We start from the raw sequence: 20217 nt of genomic DNA, 5'->3' as shown, positions 1-20217 counted from the left end.
CAAATTAATTGATTAAGCAGCTGAAGATGATTGTGCACTCAGACATTACCCTGAGGGGCACTTGCAGAGAGGTCCTGGAACCTTCTACTTTGAGGAACAAAGTCCATGTTTTCTTTTGGGAAGGCCCTTTTTGTCCAAGGTGAAACCAAGATATATCCAGTCACGTGACTTTATGGCTCTGAGAAGTACTCATGAGATCTTGGTTACTGTAGAACTAAAACATGGGATAAATAGACGTTCCAAATACAGAAAATTCTGGAGAAACTCAGTAGCTGGAAGCAAAAAGAAAAAATGCTGGAAAATCTCAGCAGGTCTGGCAGCATCTTTAAGGAGAGAAAAGAGCTGACATCTCGAGTCTAACTGATCCTTTGTCAGTAGCTGGAAGTATTTGTGGACAGAAGAACAGAGTTCCACTATGACATTTTCAGAACTGAAATGCTGCCACACCTGATGAATTTTTCCAGTATTTTCTGTGTTTGTTTCAGATTTCCAGCATCTGCAGTTAATTGCTTTTATTTTAGTAAACAGTTAATTAGGACATTGAATTATAGCTTGAGTTCAACAGATGGAGTAGACCACAGTGCAGGAAACAAAGAGATCTCGGTGAAGAAACAGGGAGAAGTTGTTCAGGATAAAACAAAAACTGGATGTTGTAGATGTAAGGCAGCTGAAGCTGTGGCAAGGAGATCAAAAAGCTGGGTTCTGAGAGCTGAATGTAATGATTGGAAAGATATGCCTTTTGGGTGCCTGTGGAAATTATAAGTGGTGAGATCTAAAGGAACTTTAGGCTTACCTGATTGAGTAAAGGAACTTATTCTCCATCTCAGTAATAGAGGGCTATGAAAATGTGTAACAAGTTTTTTGCCATTTATGCTGAAGAAGGATTGCTCACAGTTTTGTATGATGTACCTTAGTTTTATTCACCATTTAAAGTAAAATTTACCTCATTATTTGACATATCCTTTACCTGTTATTTAAATTAATTATGTTGATTTTGGTGTTGTTACTGTACAAGTTCTAAAAAGTGAAATTTTACCCATCAGTCTTCTTTCTGTTATGTTCTTTTCTTTTAAAGGAGTTATTCATTTCTACGGGGATTGTAACAAGAGGAATCAAAGAGTTTTAATTTTTGAGTTGCTCAGAAAATCTATATAGGTTACAGTTAAGTATTTTTATTCCCAAGGATGGACTTACTTGCAGCAGTTAGGATAGAGAACATCACCAAAGAACTCCATTCCCACAATTGCAAACGAGTAGTAGAAGATCATGAGTGTTAACCCTAAACTGGGAGGCATAGGGAAAACATTACACTTTGTAGTAAAATACTTAATTTAAAAATTACATAAAGACATGTGCCATACCTTGCCATTCTGGGAAGTAATTCAAACATTGTGTCCAGAACATCTCTGTATCTCCGTTTAATCTTAAACAATCTGCAAAATAAAGTTAATTTATCAACTTAGACTCTTAATATGTCAAGGTGATATATTAAATAAAACTTCTTAATTATTTCAGGTAAAATAATCTTATTCACAATTTCCTCAGTTAATTGCCAGTTGAGCATTAAATTGGGGGTAAATATGTTGTGGAGACAAAGAAGAATTAACATTTCATTTCCAGTGACCCTTCTTCAGAACTGCTTCACTCAACCCGAAATGGTAACTCTGCTTTCTCTGCGCAGCTGCTGCCAGACCTATTGAGTTTTTCTAGCAATTTCTGACAATATCCCATGGACCCAATTTGGAATCTCACAATGGCACATGGTGGAAACTGAATTTAATTAAATCTGGAATTAAAAGGCTAATAAAGACTGTAAAACTATTGTCGTAAAATCCCATCTGGTTCACTAATGTCCCTCAGGGAAGGAGGACTGCTGCTCTTAGCTGGCCTGGCCTGGCCTACATGTGACTCCAGACTCTCAGAAATGCAGCTGATTCCAAAATGGTCTGTGAGTTGTACCAATCTCTAAAAGGTCTCAAAAAATAAGAATGAAACCAGGTGGAAGAGCTGACATCAACTAAAATACTAAATGAAAATGGCAAACTTAGATCTGTCAAGCCTGCAAAGTCCTCTTTACCAACATCTGTGGGCTAGTGTTAAAATTGGGAAAGCTTTCTTCCAGACAAGCCAAGCAAAACTGATACTGTCATGCTCATGGAAGCATATCATAAACACAACGTCCCAGAGAGAAAAAAAAAATCATCATCCCTGAGTATGTCCTGTCCTGCATTATCCTGGCAGTCCTCAACATTGACTTTGGACCCCCTTAAGGGTCATGGTTCAGGCTAAACATAGTCCAGGAAACCTCATTTTGATTACCATTCCACATCCATTTTGCTGTTGAACATCACATTGGAGGAAACACTGAGGGTGCAAAGGCACAGCATGTACTCTGGGTGGGGAGATCTTCAATGCCATCACTAAATGTGGCTTGGCAGACCAGACTATTTCTGAGTGAGCTTATAAAGTCCCATTTCACATAGAAGCTAAACTGACTCTAAAGGCAGGTGGTGAGGGAACCAACAAGAGGTAAAAACATACTTGACCACATCCTCACCAATCTGCCTTCTGCAGATGCATCTGTCCATGACAGTAAGTAAGGGTGACTACCGCACAGTCCTTTAGCAGATGAAGTCCCATCTTCACATTGAGGGCACCCATCATGTGTCATGTGGCACTATCACTGTACTAAATGGAATAGATTTCTAATAGATCCTACAACACAAGATTAGGTATCCATGATGTGCTGTTAAACATCAACAGCAGGAGAGCTGTACTCAAACACAACCTGTAATGCATATTTCCCCTCCACCACTAACATCATGTTAGACGATCAAACCTGCCTCAATGAAAGATGCAGGAGGATAACCCAAGAGCACCACCAGGCACACCTAAAAATGAGGCAACAATCTGGTGGAGCTATAAAGCAGGACTAGTTCCATGCTAAACAGCATAAGCATCAAATAATAAGCAAGGATAAGCAATCCACAACCAATGGATTAGGTCTATGTTCTACAGTCTTGTCATGAGTGAGGTAGAAAATAAACACCTCTGTGAAGAAGGAGACTCCACAAACATCCCCATCCTCAGCCATGTGGGAGCCCAACATGTCAGTGCCAAAGACAAGGCTGAAGCATTTGCAACAACCTTCAGCCAGATGTACCATGTAAATGATCCATAACAGATGCCATTCTGCAGTCAATTTGATTCACTCCACATGATGTCAAAGTTGGAGGCATTGATACTGCAAGAAATATGGGACCTGACAGCAACAGCACTGAATGCGTGCTCCAGAACTTGCTACACCCCTAGCCAAGCCTTTTCAGGACAGATACAACACTTGCATGTATCTAACATTGTAAAAAAAAAAATCCAAATTAGGCCTGATACACAAAAATTGAGTCAAATACAAACTGGTCAATTGACCCCTTAGCATTCTACTCCCAATCCGAAATTAACAGAAGATGTCATCAACATTGTTATCAAGCACAACTTGTTCAGCAATAATCTATTCATTGATGCTAAGTTTGAGGTCTGCTCTGTCCACGCAGTTCCTTATCTCATTACAGCCTTGGTTTAAATATGGATAAAAGAGATGAACTCTGGATGTGAGTTGAGTGACAGCACTTGACATCAGAGCCATATTTTAATGAGACTGGGAGTAAGGAATTCTACCAAAATTAGAGTCAATGGAAATCTGGGAGAAAATCCTCTTCTGGTTGAAATCATACTTGGCACAAGGAAAACAGTACCACTTGTTACAGGTCAGTCATCTGAGCCACAGAATAATTTTGCAGGAGTTCCTCAGGGTGGTGTCCTGGATCAAACCACCATCAGCTGCATCAGTGATCTTTCTGCTATCATTCAAACAGAATTGCAGATGTTTGCTGATGATTGCACATTGTTCAGCATTATTTATGGCTCCTCAGATACTGAAGCAATACATGACCAGTTGCAACAAAACTTAGACAATATCCAGGTTTGGGCTGACAAGTGGAAAGTTTTATTCACGCAGCTCCAATAACACTCAAGAAGCTTGACACTATCTAGGCTAAAGAAGCCTGTTCAAGTAGCACCAAATCATATAAACGTTCATTTCTTCCACTACCGATGCTCAATATTAGCTATGTGTGTTATTTATAATATGTGCTGCAGAAATTCAAAAGTTGTCTTCGCCAGCACTTTCCAGATCCACCACCAATATAATGGGCTGATCTACAACCCCAGTTTGCGCTCACATCAATTTAAAAATTCAGCCCAGTAATTCAAAAGGAGACAATACTGAATCTTTATACCATTTAATCATAGAAAATCTTAATTTTTTAATATAAAACAATCTGAAAAATAAATGAGTTTATCACTTTGATTGAAGATTGATATTTTTTGGTGTTTCTTTTTAGTTGTTAACATTGATCCCATTTTTAACTGGGAAGGTTTGTCTACTTTCCCAGAAAATAACTATTCAAAACAAGGTCTTAACAAAAAGAATATTAAATGACAATATTAGAAGCTGAGCATATTTGCTTCAAATTGAAGTAGATTTTCAAAAAGTTGATATTTTATACATTAAAAAGGCAGAATCACTTATCTGAAAGTAATACATGCTGAGTCAAGAATTGGTTACTAACCTTAGCAGTTGAAGTGGCCTCAAGATGACGATGAAATAGAATGGTTCCATATCAAAAGCTAAGACCACTATTCCAACAAATGCAAATACGGTGACCAAGAAATCAAACCTAATGTAAAAAAAAAGTATTTTATGTTTCTTTGCCGTATAAATGATAGCAAAGACCATCCAGGCTATATTTTGTTTATCAAACATATAGACTCATGTACACACAAAAGTTTATAATGCGATAACGTTATAACAGCAAACTTGATCAAAACGCAAAATTAAAATTTTCTGACCTTTCTGACTTTAAATGTATTACCATTATATACTCTAAATGATTAATGTTACTGACAATTTTGTATGTGAAGATTGTATGATTTAAGATGCTTTGAAATACGTTTTTCTTCTAAACATTGCCTGTATCCAATGGAAATGCAGGTTTTAGCTTGTTGAAATCTGCCAAAAAAAAGGAATCGTGACAAGTTAGATGATAGAAATTTGCGGCAATGTCAAATGGATTATTCAACAAGCACGGGCTATTTTGGAACCAAAATGAATTGATGTATCAGACCAGAATAGCAGAGCAGAGTTCATTCCTGCACACAAGCTCATCACAGTTTATCTTACATTGTAACTTACAAACCTAAATATTTGATAAAAATGTACTTTTATGTCGTAACTTCACAGGAATGTTAGAGCACAAAATTACATGCTGAGCCACATAAGGTGTCATTAGGACAAAGAAAAAATGAAAACCTAAGTCTTAAGGAGAATCTTTAAAGGAAGAAAAAGAAAGTCAAACAGCTCACAGAATTATCATGGTGGCAAAATAATTGAGTTTGATTTTCAGGTTCAAGCAATTTTTTTTTGCATTTCAGGAACGTGTATTTAAACAATTCTTTTTCCATAGAAAAACTTCTCAGGGCATTTTAAGGAATTATATTTGGAAGTATCAATACCAAAGCAATGAAGGAAATATTAGGAGTGGCAACCAAAAGCTTAGTCAAAGGTGGATTTTAATGATGATTTGAAAGAACAAAAGAGATGCATCTATGGAGAGGTTTAATAAGGAGATTCCATAACATACAACATCCAGAGTTCAAGATAATTGTTAAGGTGTTTATAAAATTTACAAAGTTATAATCTATAGAGACAAATGGCCAGAGACTACAAACAATTTCAGTTCAGATGAAAAGATTCATTCCAGGTAAAGGATATTTTTTAGTTTGTGGAAGAGTCAAAGCTATTAGAGTTGCAACTAAGTATTAAGCTGTTTTAACATTCCAAACAATCAGAGCTGGGCTATCTTTAGAATTCAGAAAGAAAAGTCAGTCAATTAGTCTGTGTTTTGCAAGTCTCAGGAATGGACAAACAGCATGGCATCTGGTAAAAATAGAGGATGTCACCAAAATAAAGTATTTAGCCATCATGACAGCTGATCTAGACACTTTACAGTGAAGATAGGAGTGAAACTTCAGTAGGCTTGAGCATTTGTAGAGGATATTGCTGTTTATGATAAGATCTTTCAAATTTGCGATATAATATAGCTGTTTTATTTCATTTTTTGCGTTAATAATTTATATTCTTTTGTTAAAGTACATTCTCATATTTGTGTGAAAATGTCCAGTGACTGACCACCATGGTAACCAAATTGCATGTACTATCTATCATGTCAGATTTCACTCTGAAATCTGACTTGCCCATTAATACAATCCAATGGGAAAAGGGAGGGCTTTGCACAAGAGTCTGGAGTTGCAAAAACCTAGGCTGAATCTTACCATATTTTGACTGTTATTTTCATCAGATTTCATTACCTCCTTAAACTCTTAAACTTCATTACCTCCTAGCAAACTCTCTTGGCTTTCATCCCTAGCTTGTCCCATTAATTAACTCTCACATCCTTATGGTTCCTCCAATGCTAGTCTGATTCTCCCACTCCGCACAGCTGGAAGTACTCATCATTGCCTGAATACTCTGGCATATACTGGCATCCTGGTGCCAATGAAGTATTGAAGAGGCTTTTGAACACCCAGTTAAGTGCTGGCAGTCTGGAGCTGCCCTGTACATTCCATACATGCACCCAGGGTACTGCAGAGAAATGCCCAACAGTGCAGGAAGAAAGTGAATGACCTTCTTGCCTCCACCAGCTTAAGTTCCACCATTTTATCTTTCCTACTGCACCTCCCACCAAGGCTCATGCATTACCACTCACAATACTGCATGCAACACCTTCCCTCACTTACTCACGTACCCCAACAACACCTCAACCTACTAATCTTGCAAGTCATCTGCACTGCCTCCTCATTCACAAGACACCTTGCTTTCTTTTCAGTAACTACACCAGCAGTAACAGCTATGTCAGCCCTTTTGGTCTCACTCGATCCTTCTTTCCTTCATTGAAGGAAATAACCCAGAAGAAGGTTGAAAGGGACAGGGTATTTGATATTTGGCTCCTTATGAGGAGAGGAACTTGGCACTGGCCAGTGGAAACCAGGATGCCTCCTGTTGGGATGTGTAAACCTCACATCCCAGTGACCAAGAAAGACACATAGTCCATTGTTGTGCTATTCTCCCATTACCTCCACTGTGCACTTCATGTTAACATGTCACAACTTCTACCTCTTTGTTGCAGGACTATTTTTTGCCTCCTGCAGGTATCAAAAGGATGCCCAGAGTGGGCAGTCAAAAGTGCTGCCTTGCAAGATATCTCCCTCTGCCACCTCTGAGCACAGGTGCCTCAGAAGAAGCACTGACAAAGCTACCTCCTGCACCTTCAGGTGAAGACCTCATGTGGTCAGCAATTAACAACTTCGTAGAAATGCCCAAGCAGATACAGAAGCAGCAAGCAGGTTTGTTAGTGGCACTGGGCAACCTAACCCAATGCTTCAGGACTGTATCAACCTGGTTGAGACCCTGCTACCTCAGGCATGCAAGCATCTGATTGTCTCCATGAAGAGGCTGGCAGTTGACATGAAGAGCAAAGTTCAGCAGTCTCAGGATCTGCAGGATATGTGTGGCCCTGCACTCCATTGCTTTAGCGATAGGGGGAAGAAGACTTCAATTTCTCCCCAGGTGCACTTGCCTCACAGAGAAGGATGCTGCCTGTCGGCACATAGGTGGAGTAGGAAACACACCCAGGCTTCCTAGAACTGTCCTCTGAGGACACTTCAGAGGTGGCCAGGCCATCTCTCTCCAACCTGCTCTCCACACTTAGCCTATGGAAGGTCAAGCTGAAGTACATTTACCTCTGGACATGGCACATTCAGCAGGTTTCGGCCATGTAGGCAATATTACTGAGGTCAGCTGATCACACCTCCAAGGACAATAGGTTCAGTGTAGTGCTAGCTCTTTCCCCCAGCTATGAACCCCAGGAATGTATTGAGAAAGAAGACTTTCTGAAGACACAGGTGACTTGTCACTGGAAATAGGCTCTAACATTTGTAAATATATGTTCTCTTTTCACCATCAACTGTATGCGGCTGTCCCTGTCTAGCCACATTGCATCATGGAAAGTTTAGAATGCATTCATCATTAGTGTTACACAACTCTCAATGATCTACGATGTGAAGTGAGCAGCTCCTGTGCCATGTGGAGGCGATGGATAAATTATAGCTGATTGCTCCTTTGGCATCTAGGCTCCATCTCTCTAAATGGACAAACATTACTACTGTATCACAGATATTAGTGGCATTTATTTGTTATCTTCCATGATCTAATCAGGAGTGCTGACATAAAATAAGTTGGATTGCACACAGTGGGCTCGTGCCTAATGTTCACAAGAAACGTATGGCTTGCAGCGAGTTTCAGTTTTAGTGTACTGTCAGTTCTGCTACAACTCATCTTTCATTAACGTGAAATGGCTGGAACATGATTGGGTGAATAGGCAACACTGATTCTAAAATGCAAATTTTTAAAGTGTGTGTTGGCTATTATGTGATTACATCACGTACACTAAGTGTACTTGTATTGTGCGATCTTTGTACAGCATGGGGTCACACAGGAACACAACTATTGCACTCCGGAAGAAATGGTTGTATGTTATTTGTATAATACTGTTATCCTTTGAAATTCCTCACAATTAAAACCTCCTCCCTCATACAATGAAGCACTTACCCTGCACAATATGGATGCAGTTACAACTATTTTAATCTCTATTGTGTACATGTTATTTACAGGATGATGGAAAGGCAAAAGCAGTCACTCATTGGACAGCAATTTCTAACTTCACTTTTCCATGTCACAATGTAGGTAAATCTCCAAGCATAAACTTCTCCTTTCTGCTATTCCTCCCATCAACCCACAGACTTTCCCACCCAACTTATCTAACTGAGTTTTATATCCCAGCTTTATATACCCCTCCACCCCATAACCCCTGACATATCAAGTCAGATGTTAGGTCTTCCAGATGCTAGGTAAAGCCAGCATACTGCTTACTATCTATGACTTCCCCCAAGCTCTCACACGACCGCTATCACTTCCTCACTCCTTCACCTCCCCCATCTTACATATTGAATTGCCCACTTTCAGTACTGTTATGCCCTCTGCATCCCTGGATTCTGCCTGAAATTCCCATAGTTAAGTTCTCCAGCCTTTCCACTTCACACCAGTGCCCCCCTGATAACCCTCTAGTGTTCTAGTATGACAATGCCCTTGACTGAATGTAGCATCCCTCCATTTTGAGAGACTAAGCTGAAAAGCTCCAAAAAGATGAACTGCCACACTCCTGACTGGTATCTGTGCAGCTCCTTGATTTATGGTCTTGCGACTCCCTGGACCAATTGCGTTGAATCTATGGGCTGACCAGAACCCACTCCATGGGCTGGAGAGCTACCAATCTCCTGACCATGTCCAAGTTCCTGGACTGATATTGGAGGCTGTCCCTGCTTTATTGTGCCTCGAACACTTAATTCCTGTACATCACTAAGAATTCCTCCCCTTATACTTGGAAATATGGTCATTTGCTTGCAGCATGTGCAATGTATTTACCACTGAAGCTGCTGGCATATGCTGCAGGTGTGAGATTGGTGTCACAAGTTGCCATTCAGGCAAATCTTTGACAGATGACCTCTGACCAGAATGACAAGCATGGACTCTGTGAGCAGGTAGGCACTATAAGTGAGTACTAAGACAGAAGTGAACAGCCTGAAATTCAGCTTGGTCCAGTGTCTGAGCTGGATGCCTGTCCCTGCACACAAAGTCTCCTTGCAGCAGCATTGCAATGAGAGGTGCTAGTGCACACCAAAGTGCAGCATTAAAATGCAGTAGCATGTTGTAAATGGACTGGCAATGTACAATGGCATTTGTCAAATGCATGTGTCTGTGGATGTGGGGTGCATGCAGTCACTATCTATGGTGCATTGGTGAGATGGTAGTGCCAGATTTTCAAGATGGAGGTCCAGAGGACCAAGCAATAAGCTGGAGTCATCAAGTACCTGCTCTGATTTCCACCTTGGGAATTTTCGGCATCTGACAGATGATAGAATGGGAGCCTGCATATTAATGGCTCAAGATTAGGTGATACTGTATAATAATCCCTGTTAATACTGATCTTTCTGCTAACTGGCAAGAATCTCATCTCAATATCCAGAGCTAAGTTGGAACATGTAGGTTGTTGGTCCTGATGTAGGTAAAGAATTGATCAACCTCTCACATGATTCTCCCATACGTCATGCCAAAGCCCATGCCATTCAGGTCCTGAGAAGATTTCATACTAGTGTTTCTGGATGATTGTAAGGCTGGGGTAATTACAGAAATAGAGTTGAGAAATATAGAGGATGAAAAATTTAAATCTGAGTCATAGGAGATCCATGAGCAGAAATAGGTTGCCAAGAACAAGCACGATGAAATGAATGGGATTTGGCATAGTACGATAAAGATAACAACATTTTGTATGAATTGTAGGATAAAGTGTGAGATATTGTCCAGGTCAGCTTTTGAAAATGAAGTTGTGGTAATAGCTTCATAGCTGGGACAGCCAAAAAAAGGATCCAAGTGAGGAATTATAGAGATTCATCCTCTAACTGCATTAATTCAAATTTCCTGTATTGCCTTAAGAGTAATAATAGCCTAATGATTCCAAGAGAAGTTCCACTGCATAGATGCAGCAAATTCATCAGTGCATTGGTTTGGATTATAATATGCATTTGCTACAAATCCAACATTATGAATTATTTATTCTGTCCACTATTTTGAAGTTGTTCCATACTCACAGATTCCAGCCAGATGTGAAGTATTCAGATGGTCCCAGCCCAGTGATTTTCAGTAACATTTCTACCCCGTAAACTACACAAAACAGAAGTATCTTTGTCAATGGGTAAAACATTCATTGAAATACTTACAATACATGATTTGAAGTATAGGAAAGATTATTAAATCTAAAGTATGCTTTTTTCTCATTTCGGCACTGATCAAACAGTAAGTATGACCATTTTAACATTACCTACACTTCTACTCAAAAATTAAATCACTTTACTGTTCCTAGTACTATTCTTTAACAAATTCAGATAAGCTTGTCAATTTTCAATTGTTTTAATAAAGAATAAAAAAATCCTTTTTACGGCTATGAAGTACATCTTGCTGCCTGTACCTCTGGAAGAAGACTGAAGTCTCAATTTGTATTTATGCACTTCCACAGATGCAAGCATGGCATGTTTCCTAGATCATTATGAACACACAATGCCAATAGTTAAATCTGCTACAAAAACCTGAACATTCTAAGCATAAGATGTATTTAAAAGGAAGTCCTGACATAGCAATCTAAGTTCCATATAATTCAGCAAAAATGTTTAGGCTCCAATAATTTACATGACCTAGATCTACAGCCATTTAGATCAATTCCAAAGACATATCAGATTCCTGAAGGAAATTATTTGTAGCCGAAATTTGGGACAAACTTCAAGAAATGTTAACATTCCCGAGAATAAGGGATCGTTACAGTGAAATATCTTTCTCCCAAATTTCCAGAGACTGATTATGTGAATATTTGATAAAAATTTTGCATTGAAAGACTTGGTTGCACACGTAAATCATCTTCAACCCTTAAATCAATATCATGAGGGAATAAGGGGAATAAATAACAAATAATAATGTCAGTGGCATCACAAAATGTGAAACAGATCTGATGAGCCTGAAGTAAAACTTAATTTCAAGTACAAAAAATAAGCACAAATGTAGCATCATTGTTACTAAACAACATAAAATTCAGCCTCCATCTCTTAATCACAGTTAGGTTGCAATGGTACGATGAAGAAAATCACTGTCTAGAGATCCCCCATCCCACATTTAAAGAATGGTGTAACGGTAAAGCATTAAATTAAGAGTTTTAATGGAACAAAAAAAAACTTTACATTCAGTAATTTTTTTCCCTATTCTTCTCTTGTAAGAAAATGTGCCTACTCTCTATCCTTTCTCTGTATAGATGAAGGATCAACAACTTCCTTCTCTCCCCATACCCAGATTTCACAATCAGTCATCTCCCTTACAGGTTAAAAATTTTCACCCTTTACAAACATCAGTCCTTTATATTGAATAAACACTACCACAAAACATTTCTTATTTAACCAAATTACATGGCCAGATACCATACAGAAATTAGAAGATGAATCAATAATAAAATACTAGTACTTACTTGTGAGAAATACAATGTAACTCCAGGGCACAATCCGGAGGAAAAAGGCACCATCTACAGAAGAGATAATGAATCATCCCAAAAAAGAAATTAAATTTCAAACCCAGGGTCATTTACAGAAGATGGTAGATGCACGTTTGTATCATGTTAAAAATAATGTGCAGTTCTAGAGAGAACTGTTGGGCTAGGTATTTACTTTACATCCTGACTATAAAGGTGATGTAACCAATCTGCTGTCAGTCACAGAAATCACATAATTTACATTTCTATTCAAGTCTGTATGCAAGTTATTTGCAAGTTAAAAATCGTCCCCAATACCTCTGATAATAGAAGTTAGGTGTACAATCTAATTTGTTTTTCCCCATAGAAAAGTTTATCTAAAAATCCTGCAGGGTCAGAAAAATTCACAATTTGATTCCCCTAGCCAGTGAGCATCATTAAATTCATAGGTAACTGGATAATGGAGCAGAAAGTCACTTGACGTTCTCAGTCCTAAACACTGCTCAATAAAACTTGCTGATATTACAGGGATATAGATTCTGTGATCCTTCTGCCATGCTACTTTGCCTTCAATCAACATGCAACAAAGCATGCACATGAAGAACAGCCACTCAAACAAGGTACAAATTGTCCCCAATGACTCCAGAATCTTGGAGGCAACAGCTTCAGAAAATGAGAAGTGAGAGGAAAGCAGGCAGAGGAATTGGACCCACAAACAATTTTCATGTCCAATTTATACAACAGGTGTGTTGGGATATCTTGATCAATTTCATGTTATTTCTCATTGACATTTAGGTCACATGTTTAAATATAATCTAATTATGTAAAGAACATCTACTAAATTCAACAATTTATCTAAAACAATTTAACTGATTCACAAAAATGCATTTGTAGATTGTTTTGACACCTTTGATCATGAGCGTGTCAGCCAGGATCCAAATTCCATTTACTGCAATAACAACATCTGAAACAGAAAGGTATATGTATATCAGATAATTGTTCAATTCGACATTTTTTTTTCAGAAGTTACACATTGAATTGCAAGTTCACAACCAAATTCAGTGATTATCCAAAACTCACGATTCACTTATAGGTTGGTTTTATTTTGTCATTTGATGCATTGAACATTTCCACCTTATCTTCCCTTCTGATTCTTTTGCCATGTTTTAACAAACTTCATAGAAGTACAGAAAATGGGAGCAGGAATAGGCTAATCAACCCTTCACGGCTGATCATCCAACTCAGTACACTTTTCTCATTTTATCCCCATATCATTTAATCTCTTTAACAGGTTTTACATCCCAAAGGAAAAGGACAGTTATGCTTACAGGGCAATAATACATCACCTTCATAAAATGAAATGTTATGATTTACATTCCCCTCTTTATTCCTAACAATATTGTGGGTCTGTTCAAACTACCTCTGATTTCATTAGTTCAATGGTGCATACCAATATAATGGTCAATAAAATGACACTCATCCAAGAGAAGAAAGTTAATTGTGTAAAATGAAACAATAAATCAATACCTCAAATTTATATCTTCTAATCATGGCAAAAGTCCCATTTTAAATGTCACTTTAGCACTGAGACTGCAACCAATGCTGCACACCCTGTAATGATTAGTCAATAACTTAAGTAACATATGCAGAGTTCTTCTCAAATAATGCATATCGAGGAAGCAAATGTAACTTATTGCCATAAGACAAAATTACCACTACTTTGGAATCATTCTGTGTGAGTACTTGAAACCTGGGACTTAAAATGGAATCTAATTGCAGCTGAAAAGATTAAAAAGTATCTGTTTCCTTTTGGTAGTCACTAATATGCAAACATTGCACTGGTTAAAAGGCAATTTTATCAAATTTAGTCTGCAAATAAATTTGGTATATATTAACTAAAATGAGACCATAGTTTTATGTAAAATCCAACAGGATAGCAGACATTATAGACAACCTTACTCCATCCTTACCATTCTCCATTATTTCAATTCAAAATAAGTGCAACACATTTTACTTCAACTCAATTGTCTTAAATTTACTTGTGTTTTTTCAAAATTGGGATAACATAAAAAGGCAGATAAAGGTATTTAACTTTATGATCGCCAAGATTCTGATTAACGATTTAAGTTCATTGGTCTGAAATGTTAGGCATTATTCAAGCAGCTGACTAGGACTGAATCCACCAAGCGAGCAGTTGGTGAGCGTCTTGACGTAGCTACTGTAATGAGATCAGCCAAGCCAAGACTTCAGAATATGAGTTCTCTAACAACGGCTATTAGTCTGGTCCAATCCGAGAGCCCTGGCTGACAAATAAGAACAGAAGTGTTCCCCTTCACTGTTTGATCACACAGCATTGCCTTTTGTGAACAGCACTGCTTGTCACTGGCCACCCGGGTGTTTTCCTTTCTTCCTGGTGGTGGAGATTGAATAAAGATTTGTACACCTTGTGTCTCTCACTGTGTCTCACACCTGCACACACACTACATGGGTGCTGGGGAAAAAATAAGCACTACCACAGTTAAGGCGGTAGTGTGGGGGTAATAAAAGAAAAAAATAGAAAAAAGAAGGGAAAAAAAGGATGGGAGTGTTAAAATATAAGCACTACCACGGTTAGGCTGTAGTGTGGGGGAAAAAGAAATAATTAAAAAAAAGAACAGGAGTGTTCCCTCCCCTTCACTGTTTGATCACACAGCATTGCCCTTTGATGTGAAGGGCACTGCTTGTCATAGGCCACTCGAGTGTTTCCTTTCTTCCTGGTGGTGGAGACTGACTAAAGATTCGTGCACCTTGTGTCTCTCACTGTGTCTCACACCTGCACATACACATGGCTGCTGAGGGAGAAAATAAGCACGACCGCAGTTAGGCGGTAGTGTGGGGGTTTAAAGAAAAATTTTTTTTAAAAAGACGAAGAAAAAAAGAGAAAAGAATGAACAGGAGTATTCCCTCTCCTTCACAGTTTGATCACACAGCATTGCCCTTTGATGTGAAGGGTGTTTCCTTTCTACCTGGTGGTGGAAACTGAATATAGATTCGTGCACCTTGTGTCTTTCACTGTGTCTCACACCTGCACACAATAAAAAAAACAGGCGTGTCAGAGGTTCTGTTCACTCTGAGAGCTGGCTCTGAGGAAGCTGGACCAGTGTCAAGGACACTCCACGTGTAAATAATGGGTGACTTGGTGATGGGATACTGGTTTCTGTGGAGTTATTTCATTTCCACCTTGTGTCTTTAACTGTGTCTCCCACCTGCACACACATAACATGGGTGCTGGGGAAAAAAAATAAGCACTTCCGCAGTTAGGTGGTAGTGTGGGGGTTATAAAAAAAAACATAAGAGTCTGGCATCCTGTTCACTCTGAGAGCTGACTCTTGAGGGAGCTGGATCAGGTGTGTTTGTGTGTGTGTGTGTGTGTGTGTGTGTGTACACACACACAAGGACTCTCCTTAAAAAAAAGAACAGGAGTGTCACATCCTGCTCACTCTGAAAACAGGCTCGAGGGGAGCTGGATCAGTGTCAAGGAATATCCATGTGTAAATAGAGGGTGACTTGGTGACAGAATGCCAATGTCTATTGAGCTATTTTGTGGCAATGTGAGAAAAGCACGCCCCTGAAGAATTTGCTCACAATAGACATTGTTGAGTTGAAGATAGTATTTCTAGCATTACGCTGTTTTGTGGGAAGCTTGGCAGTTCGAATCTGTCTTTGAAGTATGTGGAAAGAATGCATCTTTTTTCTGGGCAAATGACATTGGGGCAGATGAAAAGCAATGAGTAATTCTCAAGACAGGTTGTGGACCCACAGCTTTTTTGGTTATTGGCAACCTAACCTTTCCTCAGGCATCAGATGCTAAAACTTTCCAATAGTTTATGGGTTTATTTAAGGAATATTACAACCCTGAGCCTCCTCAAATTCTGAGATGATGTAGGTTTTACTCAGCAATTTGAGAACCAGGAGAATCCATATTGGGATTTTTGACTAGGTTAAGATGACCGGCAGAGGCATGTGATTTTGGTTTAACCTTTAATGTGGTGTTGAGAGACCATTTGTATGTGGGACTAATGATGTAAACATGTAAAAGTGTTCACTTGCTGAAGCCCTACTAGACTTCAAACAACTGGCTTTATCATTAGAAAATGCAGCAAGTGGAATATGAGATGTAAAGGAGATGTAGAGTATTCTGATGAAAGTGGACACCCTCACCAGTCTGTCTGAGCTTGGGGAATACCACTTAACTGAAGGCAATAGCAATAGCCTCACTCAGGGCATCTCCTGAACATAGGGACCCTTGGTCAGCCCACAGAAAAACCCCAAAACAAGCCAAGCCTCGGTCAAACGGTTAAAATTTTCTTCAGGATCCTTTCTGGCAAATCATTGTAGCTGCGCTAGTATGTGGACTTCAGACAACAAACAAAGTCCCACTAGACCTAAATTGAGTGAGAGAACACATAAGGGTACTAGCAACTGTGGTTAGATTAAGATTCCTAGAAGTATTCTCACATACCAATATACAAGAGTGCCATTTGCTCAGATGGCAGTTAAGAGTCAACCAAATTGCTGTTCATCTGGAGTCACATTTTGGCCAGACCAGACAAAGATGGCAGATTTCCTTCCCGAGTGAATCAGATGGTCTTTGTCCGACAATAGACTATGGATTCACAGTCATTACTTACATTGTTAATTCCAAATTTTTTTTATTGAATTCAAATTTAACTACCTGCCACGGTAGAATTCAAAGCCAGGTCCCCAGAACATTAGCTTGGTCTCTGCATTAACAATCCAGTGGCAATACCACTAGGCTATTGCCTCCCCTTTTTTTCTGCTCTTTGTTTCTCTTTCCTCATAAAGCTTGTGGGCGGCACGGTGGCACAGTGGTTAGCACTGCTGCCTCACAGCGCCTGTAGACCCGGGTTCAATTCCCGACTCAGGCGACTGACTGTGTGGAGTTTTGCACGTTCTCCCCGTGTCTGCGTGGGTTTCCTCCGGGTGCTCCGGTTTCCTCCCACAGTCCAAAGATGTGCGGGTCAGGTGAATTGGCCAAGCTAAATTGCCCGTAGTGTTAGGTAAGGGGTAAATGTAGGGGTATGGGTGGGTTGCGCTTCGGCGGGTCGGTGTGGACTTGTTGGGCCGAAGGGCCTGTTTCCACACTGTAAGTCTAATCTAATCTAATCAATTTGTTCATTCCGGGTATTAGTCTAGTAAACCTTTATTGAATTCTCCCAACACATTAATATTCTACATTAATGTACAATGCCTTTAAATTGTAGAGTTGAAGCCCCAACATTGAGCCCTATGGCACACCACTCATTTCATCCTGCCAGCCTGAAAAAGACCAATTCATTTCTACTCTCTGCTTTCTGATAGCCAGCCAATCTTCTATCCATGTCGAGAGTGTGGTGCTGAAAAAGCACAGCTGGTCAGGCAGTATCCAAACAGCAGGAGAATCGACGTTTCAGGCATAAGCCTTTCATCAGGAAAGAGCTTCTATCCATGCCATAAGTTGCCCTCTGCAACATGAGCCTTTATTTCCCCAATATTGTTTGATGTGGCACCTTACCAAATGCCTTCAGAAATTGAAAAGTAATACATCCACTGATTCCCATTTATCTACAGCACAGCATACTTTTTTAAAGAACTCCAACAATTTACATGATTTTCCTTTGACAAACCCATGTTGGCTCTGCCTGACTCCCTTGAAAATATTCAAATGCCTTCAGTAACATCTTCCAATATTTTTCTTATGACAGATGTTAAGCTAACTGTCCTGCAGTTTCTTGTATTCTATTCCCCTTCCTTTTTGAATAAAGCAGTTACATTAGCTATTTTCTCATCTAAAGAAACATTCCTCAAATAAGTTTTGAAAATTAAAACATATCAACACTCTCATTGGCTACTCCTTTGGTTTGCATGGAATCTTTTCTTCCCAAGTCAGATCCCTCAAACAGGCATTAACTGCCTTTGAGGGATAATCCCATGAGATACAAACAACATGGCTTCCTGTTTGGAGAGCCCCCAGTTGGTAGTTTGGTGGGAACGTCCATGAGCCTCCCACCAAACATAATTGGAACCAATGTGGAGAGCATGCATGAGCCTTGCCCCCAAGTAAATGACCCAACTCCTATCTCCAAACATTCCTCACGGAAAGCATTAAATTCTGTTTGTCAATTCTGTTTTTCTCTCTGGTAGTATTTTCTGCCAGAATCAGGCAGGAGGGTGGCAGGTGAGGGATTCTGAATTCATCTCAATTAGCTCTGTGGCATGAATGCCTGTAGACAACCCCCCCAGACCTTCCTTCCCCAAAAGGAGCTCCTTAAGTTGCCAATTAATGCTCCCTTAAGAACTTCATCCTCTGGTGGCTGGTATTAATCTAGCTTTCAGGTCTGTTTGCACACTCCCAGATGATTGAGAAGAGTCCCTTCGTGAAGGATACTCAGTGACTGATCAGGAGATCCAACACAAAGAAGGGGAATGTGCTAAGGCCATGTGTGAGTCCCGACTCTCCAGAACAGGGGGTAATACAGGAGCTGAAATATCATAAAGATATTTTATCTTAAAAAATAAGACGTGTATACTTCCTTTGTCTTCAAATCATAAATGGAGAAATTTGATATTCTACATACATAAGATTAGATTTCAAGATCAAAGATTTTCAATGGTAAGCATGAATACACCATCAAAAACTGAATGACACTTGAATCAACAACATGTAACTTTGAAGGATTTGTTACGGAAGATGCAGTGTGTAAAAAAGGGAACTACTTATATTTCACTGGTTTCTACTGGAGTGTGATGGGCGGGGTGAGGTAGAGCGAGTGGCAGAGGGTGTGCTTCAATATTTCTATGCCTGACAGCACATGTGCAGACTCTAAACATCACTGACTCTTATATCACTTTTATGACTGAAAAGTCTAGCCCCATGTGTTGGCCAAAGTTAATAGTGGTCAGGGGATTTTCAATATTGATTCAATACTCATAAAATTATTTTTTAATAGTTTGTAGATTCATGTTGTGATTATACAACTACCAGATTACACAGCTGGTAAACAAGTACATTTTTGCCACCAACAATTAGAATTTGATCAGTGATAAGACTATTCATGTCAGCAAATAAAATGAGATTTGTTCGTGTGAACAGCTTTATACCAGAAATTTTCTTAATAACTGTATGGCTGTTATACAAATGTGATATGAAATGGTTACAAAATGTTAAGGCCATGCATTTAAGTGGGGTCAAATATTTTTCTACATTCTTCACAAGACCGACTGCACTCATGGCCATAGAGAGAACATCACTAAACCAGAACTTTATCACAGCAAAGGTTTTTTGCAACCCAAGTTAATGAGTTGGCTCTTTTCAGCATATTAGAATTTGTAGCACATTTAAGTAAGACAATTTGATTAGGAAATCATCTACTGTACTCACACATGGCATACTGGAATGCTTTGGACTTCACAAGGATATTAATTCCTACAAAAGTAGAAAATAATAAGATTTATAACTCAGCAAATTACAAACACTTGCTCAGCAATTCAAAGTTTCAATTTATGAAAACAACATCTTTCCTTTGGTCTTAAATTTGAGTGTTTAGAAAAATTTCATTATATTAGAAATTATAACCCTACAAATGCACTGTTGGATACTAAGGACAGAAGATGCATAATACCATCTACTCCAAATCCCATCTACACTGCAAACTATCCTGATTTAGATATGTGCCACATTCCTTCATCATTGCTAGATTATAATCCTGTAACTTCTTTCCTGTCAACATTTTGAGTCCAGTTTTGTCACAGACTGAAGCAGATCAAGTTGAAAGCCCATCACTGGTTCTCAGGGTAACAAAGGATGGGTGATAATTGCTACTCTTGCCAGAGTGTATATCCAGAAGATGAATTTGTATAAAAATGTAAAACAAAACAAATTTTGTTTTCATTCTTGGGGCTCATCTAATGTCATTAAGCATAAAACTAAAATTAGCAG

The 20217-nt window shown here is 39.0% G+C and overlaps 1 protein-coding gene across 1 annotated transcript in view; it reads right to left on the bottom strand.

Annotated features, from left to right (window-relative positions):
- The window catches only part of tpcn1 (two pore segment channel 1), a 102682-nt gene that overhangs the window by 19510 nt on the left and 62955 nt on the right, over positions 1–20217 (bottom strand). The window contains exons 14-20 of the mRNA XM_060844017.1: positions 19660–19704; positions 13147–13203; positions 12240–12293; positions 10822–10894; positions 4629–4736; positions 1362–1433; positions 1195–1284 (exon numbers count right to left, since the gene is read on the bottom strand). Of these exons, the coding sequence (XP_060700000.1) occupies positions 1195–1284; positions 1362–1433; positions 4629–4736; positions 10822–10894; positions 12240–12293; positions 13147–13203; positions 19660–19704 (499 nt within the window). The remainder of the gene's footprint in view (positions 1–1194; positions 1285–1361; positions 1434–4628; positions 4737–10821; positions 10895–12239; positions 12294–13146; positions 13204–19659; positions 19705–20217) is intronic.

Source organism: Hemiscyllium ocellatum, chromosome 24 (assembly GCF_020745735.1).
Source record: "Hemiscyllium ocellatum isolate sHemOce1 chromosome 24, sHemOce1.pat.X.cur, whole genome shotgun sequence".
NCBI classification, from domain to species: domain Eukaryota; kingdom Metazoa; phylum Chordata; class Chondrichthyes; order Orectolobiformes; family Hemiscylliidae; genus Hemiscyllium; species Hemiscyllium ocellatum.
Note: the sequence above shows the minus strand (reverse complement) of the source record. Positions and strands in the feature narration are given on the sequence as shown.